Here is a 12,803-nt window from a genome sequence, read left to right as displayed (position 1 = left end):
CCAATACCCCACAAGCATTTCATAGAAATCATAGAACAGTAGAGTTGGAAGGGGCCATGAAGGCTATCAGCTCCAACCCCCTATTGGTGCAGGAAACCAGTTTACCCCAACCCACTCAGATGGCTGTCCAGTGTCTTCGTGAATGCCTCTAGTGTGAAAGAGTCCACCGCCTCTAGGCAGCTGGTTCCACTGTTGTACTGCTCTGACAGTGAGGAAGTTGTTCCTGATACATAGCCTGAATCTGTGTTGTCACAACTTGGCTTAATTATTCCATGTCCTACACTCTGGTATTCCTGAGATCTTGACCTTTCTCTTCGTGACAGTCTTTGAGGTACTTAGAGGGCTATCATGTCTTCTCAAGGCTGAACATGCCCTGGTCCCTCAGTCTCTCCTCACAGGGCAGTGCTTCCAAACCATGGATCATTTTTGTTGCCCTCCTCTGGACTGTAATTTTTCTGCATCTTTCTTAAATCATGGTGCCCAGAACTGGACACTGTATTCCAGATGGGTTTCGACTATTGTAGTAGTAGTAGGGAAGTACTACTATTTGTGATTGGAAATAACACTTCTGCTAATGCATCCCAAAACAGCATTTGCTGTTTTGTTAGCTGCATCGCATTGTTGGCTTATATTTAGCCTATTGTCCACAATTACTCCGAGATCTTTTTCAGTTTTGTTGAGCCACATATTCCCCATCCTGTATTGATGGATTTGGTTTCTTTTTCCTAGGTGGAGGATTTGGCATTTGTTCTTATTAAATCTCATTCTGTTGCTTTCAGTCCAGCATTCATCAAAAGCACCCTGGATCTTCATTCTGTCTTTTCGGGTGTTTGCTATTCTACCGAGTTTTGTATCATCTGCAAACTTGATTATCTTTCCTTGTACTTCCTCATCTAAATCATTAATAAAGATGTTGAAAAGCACTTTGAAGGGGAAAATAAAGTTCACTTATTGTAGTTTATTCTGTAGACATTTTTATTGGACTATTTTTTAAAGATTACAATTGCATGTATTTCCCTTGCATTGTTTAAGTTAAAAAGTATTGAAAATTAGAACATTAATTAAATTTAGCAACCCAGATCTACATGTTTTGACTAAATGGCCTTCAACTGAGTTTAGTTCCCTTCAGTTCTGTTTCACAGAGGAATTTATGCTCTTCCTTTGGGTGGTGGGGAGGGGTGTCATCTCAATATTTTCTGGGATAATGGCCTGAAAAATATTAAATGCAACTTGAATGTTCATGTTTGGTGAACACTAGGTCTGCAGTTGGCATCCATTCAATGTTACTAAGGAACTTAGACATAGAAAATTATCCATGGAAGAATTAAGCACTGAAAAGTTTTCTGCTTGGCATCATGCATAGTAATGGATTCAGCTGAGTACCCTAAAAAATCAGTACATACTACTGCAAATTGCAGGAAAAATTAGGTGCTCTTGACAACAGAACTGTGAAGTACAAAAGTATGCCAGTCAGCTCACCTGTGTTCTTACCATGCAGAGTTCTAGAACAATGTTTCTGCGATAATTTCTCTGAATTCTCCCAAATCTAATAGACTGTTCACCTCTCTGTAAACACTTGTTAAAGGAGCAGGGAGGAGTGGAATGTTCGCCATTCAGTGGTGTAGAATAAGAAGCCCCTCTCCAGTTTTCCAGTGGGAATACTTTAGAAACATGTGTAACTAGAACTAGCCCTAGAACAAAAGTAACTCCTGCCAGGGATGTTGTGAGAGACTATCTGGGGCACATGCCCATTATCTAAATTTACATGTAGAAACATGCATGAAAATTTAGAGAGACTAGAATTTATCTACATTTCACCATTGGTAGCAAAAACAATGAAAGACTGTCTCTGAGTATATGATGAATGTTTTCTCAACACTCAGCAGTTGCCTTTTCTACTACACACCCTATGGAGACTTAAGCAGTGAGTACATTGTTTGCAAGAAAACCAGAACCGGATGGCAGACACTTTGTCTTATTTCATTTTCCAACAACTCTTCATTGAAATGTTTTGTGTTTTTGTCAACTCGTGTGTGCAAGCTGAACTTGAGGTATACAGTGGTAGTGGTCTGCAAACAAATAGCTAGTGATATTCTGCTTTTTCTTGAGCGTTTCCCCATCATCTTTGTACAAATGAGTGTGTGGTTGCAAAAGTAGAATGCATAAGGAATACAAATCTACAAATACCATTGGGTAATTTGCAGGGTCCAGAATGGTGCAACTGGATAGCGCCCATTGTCTCCTGCCATGAGAGCTGCTGCTAAATCTTAGCAAAAGAATCTGTTGCCAATGCTATGCAGGACTGAGTAAGGAGAGAACTACCTTAGAGTTAATGCCTGTGAGGGCAATGCTAAAAGACTGCATGAGAAACAGACAAAATACATAGGATAGGGCTGAAATGATAGCTGTATTAGAGGAATGGACTCAGGTGGGCAGTTTAAGCTGCTTTCCCCGGCTCAGAATTTATTTCTGAATAAGCATGCAGAAAATCAGGATGCAAATCTCCCCACAAAAATCATCTGGATTGGAAGTCTGATGTGCTTTCCTGGAAAAAACCCTCAGGTTTATGACCATGTGAACCTGCTTTGCTGAAAGACTTAAGAGAAAAATACTATTTTTAGCAATGATCAAATCTAGACTGGCTTCTCACAGGTGTGGTTTGGTTCATGGGTACTAGCCTTTTGTGATTTGGAGACAAGTAGACTTCCTTACCTTGGCAAATGAAGCACAACTTAGCAAACTTAGAGTTTTCAAGAGCCAGGATTTCTTGCAGGCACACTTTTAAAGAGCTGATGCATTCATAGTGCTACCCAGTAGAGCTCTCAGCACTCCCTCTGCAACTCAGAATTAGTTAAAGGAGCGCCCACATGTTGCAAGAAACACCTTCAATGTTGCAATAACTCATGTTTCAAAATAGTTTGCATTGTTAGACCAATTAAGCAAAATAGCTGTTTCATCTATGCAAAATATATTCCATGACATTGCCTAGAATATAACTATCACTTGCCATGGTTTCAGTTCTCTCTTAAATTGCCACATGTAGAGAAGTCCCATGATGCCCATCCCTGAGACCCACCCTTATTCTACCATTTAAGCTTGATGCTACACTCTAAACTGTGCTTAACCTGCTAGCCTCTATTTCATCCCAGAACCTGACTAGCATGTTAGAACTTGTGCTTCAAGTGGCTTTCCCTCTAGAAATCAAGTTATAAACTAAGTTGGTATTGCACTGATGCACATTCTGTACATTTGCGTATTTCCCTCTCAGTTTGGTGTCAGGCCTCCGCAGAGGAAAGCCCAAACCCTGCAGAATGTGATGGGTTTCTGTTCCAGCTGCTGCAATGGATTGGGAGTTTCACAGCACTTCAGGTCACGAAATCCCACAGATGCAACATTCACAGTGCATTGCAAAGTAACCACTGCTTTAATGTCTCGCTGGTTTAGGCTTTCATTGCTAGGCCTCCGTTGAAAAACATCCATGGACACTTTTCTTTAACATACATATACCAAAGTTACTGTACTGGCTTCAGCAGACTAAAGAGTATGGGCCTGCATTTGACAGATAGCTAGATGCTTCAGAGCATTGCTTAGACTGGTAAATACAAAATTACCCATTGCTGCCTCCTACTTTTCGTCTGTCACAGTGAATTTTAGAATATACTTCAACCTTCCTCACTGAGAACTTTGGCAGGAACACATACGGTATTCTGCAGTTGTTCTTCCTGAGAGGCACTGCTACAACCAGGGTTTGTCTCACTGCTGCCGCAGCCATGTGTAACATTACTTGTATCCATCTTTTTCATATACAATTTGCAATTTCCCCTTTAAGGTCTAGTTCACAGAAGACAGGCTTTGATTTGCTACCACAAGGTGTTTTGCCTGCATTTGAAGTAGAAAAGAAACTTTGGGGGAAGGAACAATCAAAACAAAACATATTTCAAATTTTAGGCTGAAATAGCAAAGGGAAAGGCACAACTAAAAAGTCATTTTTCCCAGCCTAAGCCTAGAATTTAGAGTAGTGTACCGTGAAATGAGTATTTTATTGAATTTAGAAAAACTATTTCTACCATGCTGTTATATAGCCAGTTTACATATAAATCATCCATCAAAACTTCCAACTGATTACAAGTTTAAATTTTAACTTTCATACCCCAAGTGCAGCTCTGTGTTCTGAACCATCTTTCAGGGGAAAAAATGGCAAATATAGGGCTTTGATATGAATAATTATGGCAATATGGAAGAGCTGCAATAGAACATACAAATTATCAAGGCAAGCCATAAACAGGACTGAGTAATTTTCAATATCAAAGTGAAGGTTAAGTCATGAAAATAGATTTTCATCTATTATAAAGAAGCTGCAGTATTCTGATAGTATTGCAGTATACATTGAAGAATGGAGCCTCTTATAGTAACAAGCTTATAAAACAGATGGTTTATTGTAGGCCTCTTAAAAAGGGGCAAAGAACAGGAAAATGGAATGCCTACATGTCTATACAGAACTCATGATTTTAAAAACTGAAACTAGACAATTTCATTCATCATGTTGTTTTCTTCTGCTTCTTCTTCTCGTTTTCTTCCTTCTCTTTTTCAATTTCAGCAACATACTTTTCAATTTCATCAGGGCTCAAGATCTGTAAGACAGGTGATAAGATTACAAAGGGGGTAGCCTTCTAAGAACGCCCCTCCTTCCTGCAGAAGCTCACCTGGAAACTATTCCCAAGCATCATTGAGAGGAATATTTTTATTCCAGTAGTAACAGGCAGAGGGAGATTGGAAAGGCAAGGAAAGGAAAGGCAAGGAAAGGAAAGGCAGAAGTAGCAAGATCTGCCTCCCTCTGCAGTTCTCTTGGTAACCCAAGTAATCCTGCCAACAGGCCATGGATACAGTTGTTCAATGGCATGTCTTCGATCTGAAAGAGAGCACTGATGTTGCTTGCATCATGAAGATCTGGGCTGCAGAGTGAGGCTCTCTCAGATACATCTGCCTGGATTGCCATTGCCAGCATGTCACCAAGACAGGTTTGGGGGCTGGGGCTGAGAGGAGCTGCTGCGGTCTACATGAATTGCTTCATCAGGACACCGGTCAAGCAACAATGCAGAATCAAGCACATGTATCAAACGCTGGACTTTAGCAACCAACCGAGGATTCAGCTGATTACCACCCACCCTGTTGCCCAACAGATACCCACCTGAGCAGTCAGATGGTCTTAGATCTAGCATTGACAGTAACAGCGGCCCACACTGGTAACAACCTGCATAGACTACTGTAACCTGCTGTATGTGGGGCTACCTTTGGAGCTGCAGTTAGTTCGAAAAGCAGCAGCCAGGATTTGACCAGGAGAGCTCATTGGCATCCTACCTCACCAGTTTAAGATATCCGCAGTGGTTCCTGGTTTGCTTCTATACCCAGTTCTGGATGCTGGCTTTGACTTTTACTGGCCAACCTAGACATGAAGGTCTTCTGAGGCTTTCTTAGAGTGCCACTACCATCAAAATCTAAGCAGATGACAACAAAAGGTGGCTTTCACATCTGGGTTTCCCAAGTTTCTTCACCAAGGAAGCTCACTTGATGCCCATCATCTTCTGGGCATCCTAAAGATTGAAGTCCCTATTCCCTAACTGTAGTTGCAGTTGCTTCAAGCTGGAGAGAAACTGCTTCTTGAGTTACTTTTGTGGATTTAATGGAAAGGAAATGAAATGGTAAGCAGGTCTATGAGAAATTAAGCCCTTCCAAAGTTAGTTTGGCTGCTTACCTGCCTTTGTGAGTGTCACATATACAGGCTGTTTATTTATACTAGTTAGGATATTAGAAAGCCACTCTTTATTTGGTTTTAATTTTTGTATTGTTAACTCTTACAATGTTTTAATAGTTATACTTTCTATTGTTTTTAAATAAGCCGTTATGAACCACCAAGAGCACTTCAGATCTTAGGAATAAACAAATATAGGAATAAACAAATATGAAATTAAATTTCATCACCAGATGGTGAAAGTGAACTACAGACTACGGGCCTGCACAAGATATAACCCAAAAAGCACAATTACTGAAGGCAGCTTACCTTGAGAGGCTGATTTCTCCTCATAACAGCCAGCTCAATGTTCTTCCCACCCGACTGTACAACCTTAAATCCAGGAAGGAAAACATGTTAGGAGGAGGATTTAACACAAACTGAGTACTGTCTTTTCCCTATGAAGGAAGCTGTAGTGCAAACGGAGCTGTATGTCAAGTGGGTGTGCAAGAGGCTTCTTCATTCTAGCACTTGCACACCACCATTACCTTTTTGAACCTCTGTTAGAACTGCATAAGGGCTTGTATCCAACCATATACAAGCAGATGTCCTATCAGCACTGCCAGGAGCAGCGCTGGCTCTCTCTCCTCTCTTGCCACACACAGACACACATGCACCCCTCTAAAATTCGCTCCGGAGGATTTTCAGCCAGCACAGACAGCTGCAACGCAGGTCAGAGAGGCAGACGGTTCCATCACACTAGCGGACTTCCACTAGTATGGCACTAGATTGAACCCAAGGGATTTCAATTCCCTCTCTTACTGAATGAAACTGAAAAGTACTGAAGTATCAAGGCGTTAGATCTGGTGTGACAAAAGCCATTCTAGAGTCAGTACTCCCAACTTGCAGCAATCATCAAAGCCACCCAGTGTGCTAGCTCACAGAAGCATCGAGACTTAGCATACAATCTCATGAATCTAGAGACGGAAAAAGGTCAAGCCCAGCCATGCCAGCTGGGGGATACTGAGTACTGCAATGTGTGTGTGTGTGTGTGTGTGTGTGTGTGTGTGTCTGTCTGTCTGTCTGTCTGTCTGTCTGTCTGAGTGGGACTTCAGATGTACAAACTTACTTCAAGAAGAGCTTTGATAACAAGCTTAATCGTCAAATCATCTGTTTCAATGGCTTCATCAGTGTAGTTTTTTTCCAAAAATTCTCGCACTGACTTTGCTCCTCTGCCAATTGCATTAGCCTAGGATTAGAAAGACATTTGCGTAAAAGTGTTTCTGAGCCAGTAAAAATATAACTCATGTCATTTGGACATTTAGATTTCCTGTCTATATTATCTTCTTAGCAGAAAAGATAACATCTAAAACAGGAGTAGCCAAAATAAAAGGAGAACAAAATCAATTCTAAGTGATTAGAAGTATTTTAAAATCAAAAATGCAACATTCCAACCAAGTCAGCAACAGTTCCTTCTTCCAGGACTGTGAAAAAGTCCTTTTAGGCTAAACTCTAATTGCATATTCCAATCACCAAGAGTGAAAGAAGTGAGAGGGAAGGGCTGCACCTTCACACTTTAAGGGTATGGAGAAAAGACTTCTTCCCCCTCCCACTCAGCTCAGAGAGAGAAATGTTTGGTAGCTGGGACTATGCTTTTCAAATAAAGTGAACCAATCCTGGGAAATAGAATTGCTGTCTTTCTCTTTTCCCTCAAGCATTCTAAAGCAAAGTCTACTGCAGCATAAGGTGGTAGCAAGAAACATTTAGCAAAGGTTTCGCAGTGTTTCAGTCAAAACAGTGAAAACCTGTGGTTGTGACCAATTAATGAGAGCAGAATTTGGTATGTTTTCTTCATATAATTGAACAGGTAGATGATTGTGAGTTCTTTTTTTTTTTTTTTACAATGTTATACACAACCGGTTTTTTTCCCCAGAGGAAATGGAAGAGATTCAGACTGGGAGGCAAGGCATAGAGGTAGTTGAGTAAAAAAGGATGAGGGAAAGACTGTGCATGGTACTTCCTGATCTTGTATAGGATATGAGAAGGTAACTGAACTGTAGGCAGGATCTACATGTTGAGCAGAGACCTTCTAATCCCTATTATCTCAGTTAAATAACTAAACAAACTCACCTTCCAAGCATGGTACGTGCCAGAAGGATCAGTCTGATAGAGCCTTGGAGTTCCATCAAAGTCAAATCCTACAATAAGGGCAGAAATACCAAATGGTCTGCGGCCATTGCTTTGGGTGTACCGCTGAGGAGGAAGAGAAAAAAATTATGTTTAGCAGAACTGTATGCTTGAGGTAGGGATTCCTCATGAATACTTCCATAGAAGGGAACTTGGACAACATGTTTTTCTGAACTTGTTCACTACTAAAGAAAATGTGTCAGTTATTAGAAAGTGCTCTGAAAAGCAACTTTCTATAGCCATTGAAGAGAGATCTCCAGGTTTGAACCAGACAGTCAACCAAGTCAGGATATTTTTACTAAGTGAAAGACTGAGGAGGTGACACTAAGCCTCATTTAATTCTATGGCACTTATCAGATTGCACTAAGAGGCTTCCTTCCTATGAAATTATGGCTATGCTCCAAATTTACTGGAAATTTCACATTTGGGGACAGAACATATACTCACTCATTTCTGTACTTATGATAGGACCATTGCTGATCTTTACTCACTATTTACTCTTTCAGTGGCAGAAAAAAGTTCGGACAAGAGAATTAAATTTTCATTTGCTGAAACGGATTTGTGTTACATACTCTTTTGGAAACTATACATAAATAGGGCTTCCTTCATACTTTTGGTCTCTCCCTTCATCCAAGACAAAGTTACTTATATTTGTACATACCTGCTTCAGGCTAGCTATATAACGCGTTATATACTCTACAGTGACAGGATCCTCCACTGTAAGCCTATGGCTTTGACACTCCACCCGAGCTCTGTTTATAACTATCCTGGCATCTGCCGTAAGCCCTGAAAATGTAACAAACAGCAAAATGTTCATTAAACATAGCAGACATGTAAAAGTCTGGTTCCAAAAATTTACTACAGGAGTCAAGGGGAAAGGGCAAGTATTAATGGCAACTGACACATACTGCTGGGGTTAATTTGTGTGCACATGTGTGCATTTTAAGGCACGTGTTCAGTTACTTCAGCTTTAATTCTCTTTGTGTTTACAAGAAATGGAAAACTTCTAGAGCAAGAAACCAGTGTGTAGCCTGCAATATACTGGTGCTTCATAGGTTATTCAGTTTCTCCAATATAATTCCAAGATGAAAACAGGAAGGAAAGAGTTAAGTAGCCTCCCCAGCAACCCTTCCTTCATTCAAGATTGCCATGTTCTCTTTTTGGCTAAAATAATTGGAATTCCATATCATTTCTCAGGCTCTTAGTGAAGGATAAATGGAATAAAAAGATCCTGTTGTCCCTCCCAGTGAATATGATGGCTACCAATATAATATTGCTTTAAAACTATATTGTTTTAATCAAGGGAAGTGGAAACAATTAACAAAAATTCTTGCTTGCTTGTTGCAACAGTATTTTAACATGTAGCACAAGTTAATTCCAAGGCATGCTCTTGTTATTTAAGGGAAAATAGTACCTGCAAAAGCCATGCAGACATTGTCATCAAGGGCACAGATCTTTCGAACAGTTCTTTCATCTTGAAGTTTTGCCACAGATTTCTTCTCCACACCAAGAACAACAATATCTTTTCCTCGTACTCCAACCTATATTTAAAATTGCATTAATTTATTAGAAACCAACTTTGCAGTCACTATATCAAGTACTGTAACCTTAAAAAACTTACCTGTCAAAAGTAAAAAAATATTTGGGCACAGCTCAAGTTCACAGAAGTCAACAAAAAACTTCAGCCACTAAACTTACCTGGGTGTTGGTTGCACTTAGTTTGCACTAAGAAATGTGAGATTTTAACATGCAATACTATTTGTAGATTTGAATATTAAATTCTCATGTTTTGTGGCTTGTGTAAATATGTCAATAAGTTGAAGAAAACTAAAAATGTACTATCTTAAATGGTTTAAAATAGATACAAAAAGCTTCATCCCACATTCCAAACCACACTATACTCAAACTTTCACTTGTCTTCCTATAAAACACAGATTTTCCATATTCTATAGCCTCTAAAATTGGAAACAATTTTGTTAATTAGTATTTAATTAGTATTTTCTCTAGTAAGTATATCAATTTATTGTGATTCTCTTTAAGATGAATATAAAGCCTACTTAATTACCCTGATGCATTTGCTCCCAATCTTACATTTCAAGATCCTGCTTGACAGCATCTATCATTTGTCTCTAAGTCATATACCAACAAGTTTCAATGTCAAATATATTCAATTAGGAATATGGACTAGTACCACCTACCAAGGATAAAACCATGTACAGTAAGTTCTTTATACACATGGCAAGAACTTGCCCACTGAGACAGAGCAGGGAGTACGTAAGCCCGTTACCTGCCTGTGAACTTCTTCACACTTGTTTTACAAAGCTATGCTCTGTGTAACTTTAGCACAGAAAGCAACTATGCAAGATTTAGTGCACTGTTCTTGCCCATTCCTTTAACATTCTTCTTCTGAATTATCCTAGTATTTCAACAGCTAAACTCAGTTTTACTACTTATTCTTCATCCTAACAAAGCAGCAAGACAAGCCACTAACATTTCCTCCATATATCCAAAGCTATTCAGGAAAGCTATGTGCACAGGAATTCTCTAGGCCTCTCCAGAGTTCTGTCTTTTCTATGTCACAACACAATCAATCTACTCCCCCTTGTACCAGCTTAATTTTTGCCATAGGTTAAACCTATTCCATTTTCTCCAACATTAACCTATTAACCTATTTCATGTTTGCCCCCAACACCAATTAAGCTACTTCTGTCCTGAACTCTAATGACTCTTCCTCCACCCTCTACTGTGGCTTCACTTCTTTCATTCCCATCAGCCTTTCAGCTCACCTTCAATTCAGCTTTTCTTCCAAACACCCAATTTATGCAGATTCATGAAACTTTAAAATATAGAACTCTTCTTAGGAGGGCTTTCACTCAGTTTCCAAGCTTTCTAGTTGCACCCTCACATTCTCCATATTAAACCCACTCTCCCAGTTCTGCACCCCTGAAAATCCCTCATGCAACCACTACTCCACAGGTATAATTGTTCTTCAGGTGAATGAAATAGCAATCTTCTGACTCTGCAAGCTCTTTTTCAGTCTCCTTCAATCAAGTGACATTGCCAATCTTTGTACTGCCCATTCAGCCTACTCCATCCACAGTATCCACAACTGCATTTCTTACTGGGAACACTTGGACTCAAGTAAATAAACAATTTATAAGATTTCTATCCTACTCTTCAACCTGCTGTAAAACTCCAGCATGGCTTATCATAAAAAAATAATAATCATGATTTCAGTTCTCATTTATACAATAAATTTAAAACAACAAAAGGCAGCTTAAAAAGAACCATCTTTAAAGCACATTGGTTAATAAAAGAACTTCACCTGTAGCTCATTAGGTACCCTGATCCTAATTTAGTCAGTCACCATCTCTCACTAACTTGCCTACCTCACAGGATTGTTTGGAGGGTAAAATGAGGTACATATGCTGCTCTGAGATTACTGAATTGTTGTGAGCCATCCAGAAAGCTTTAGTTATTGGATGGTATAGAAATAAAACAAACAGTATTTGAAGAAAAGGTAGAAAATAATGATACAGACAGGCAAATTTCTGCAGGACAGGACAATGTTATCTCAAATTCAGCTGGGGTGAGACATGATAAACTCTGACACCAATTCTTCCCTAACCTTCATCACCACATATGTGCATGTTACATTCCCTACACATTCAGAACCATCAAATAAGCATTTCCTTGACTGCAATCTCTAAATGTGATGGAAGAGACAATATTGAAACTCTGAAGACACCTACATATTTTGCAGGGGAAGAAAAGGACAGAACCAACCCATAAACAAACGCTGTGATTTAAACATATACACCCCATGTTGCACTAGAGTATTCTTCCAAACGAAAGTGTGTAAATTTCTACTAATAATTGGTCAGCAGGAAGTAGTTTAAGAAAAAGATATACAAAGCCATTATGAGCTGATACCTTCAATTTATAAGTGTGCATTTGTTTTTTTCAAATGTAGAAGACATTTAAGTGACTTGCTACAGCAGAGCAAGTCTGATATCTATCTAATCAAACCAGGCCTAAGACATCAACAATAGGTCTGGGTTCAAGTCTTTCCTACCCTGACATACTAATTTTTTAAAAGGAAGACAAAGCACTTTTAGACCCTTTTTAGAGGTCTTCAATCACCTTGAAAGGCCAGTGTGATGTAGTGGCTAAGAGGCATCTGGGTTCTAGTCCCCGCTCAGCCATGGAGCCAACTGGGTGACTTTCGGGTAGCCTCAGACTCTCAGACAAACCTACCTCAAAGGGTTGTTGTTACAAGGATAAGACTGAGGACAGGAGAAGATTTTTGAGTTCTCTAAAAGAAAGAAGGCGAGGTACAAATCAGATAAATAAGTAAATAAAGCCGCTCCTCCCTCCAGCGCTATTGCTGGAGTCCCGTCCAGAAAGAGGCCTGCTTCGCCTCGGTCTCTGCCTAAGAAAATGGAGTCTAACACACACACACACACACACACACACACACACACGGCCGTGGGAAACCTTCAGTCCTTCACTTTCGATCCGGCTTCCCTCCCGCCCCACAGGCTTTCTTTCCTTACCGCGGTGGAGCCTTTTTTCACTGCTTCTTGGGCGTACTCGACTTGGAAAAGGTGTCCGTCAGGAGAGAAGACGGTAATCGCCCGGTCGTAGCTCATGGCAGCGGCCGGCGGAGCGTGTGCGGAGTCCGGACCCGAAAATGAAAGGACGACAGGCGGCAGCCGCAGTGCCCAGTCCCCTCGAAACAGCACCGTCACCTTCCCTCAGCGCGCAGGCACTTCCCGGCAACCCCCGCGCAGGCGCGAGCGGCTATTCACGCACCTTCCTTGCGCAGATTCCGGCGCTCGTCCATAGAGCTAGACGTTGAAGCGCACGCAGAGAGAGGAGGCGATTC

The 12,803-nt window shown here is 40.4% G+C and overlaps 1 protein-coding gene across 1 annotated transcript; it reads right to left on the bottom strand.

The window, feature by feature from the left end:
* Positions 1–4,417: 4,417 nt before the first annotated feature.
* PSMA7 (proteasome 20S subunit alpha 7) lies at positions 4,418–12,684 on the bottom strand. Its single transcript, XM_044455392.1, has 7 exons — positions 12,472–12,684; positions 9,330–9,456; positions 8,577–8,701; positions 7,859–7,981; positions 6,858–6,977; positions 6,059–6,121; positions 4,418–4,631 (listed from the first exon to the last, which is right to left on the bottom strand). Exons 1-7 carry the CDS (start codon positions 12,565–12,567, stop codon positions 4,539–4,541), a joined length of 747 nt encoding a protein of 248 aa, XP_044311327.1. The 5' UTR covers positions 12,568–12,684; the 3' UTR covers positions 4,418–4,538.
* Between the last annotated feature and the right edge of the window lie 119 nt (positions 12,685–12,803).

Source organism: Varanus komodoensis, unplaced genomic scaffold, assembly GCF_004798865.1.
Source record: "Varanus komodoensis strain SLA01 unplaced genomic scaffold, ASM479886v1 scaffold8, whole genome shotgun sequence".
Lineage (NCBI taxonomy): Eukaryota > Metazoa > Chordata > Lepidosauria > Squamata > Varanidae > Varanus > Varanus komodoensis.
The sequence above is the reverse complement of the archived record's forward strand: the minus strand, read 5'-3'. Positions and strand labels throughout refer to the sequence as shown.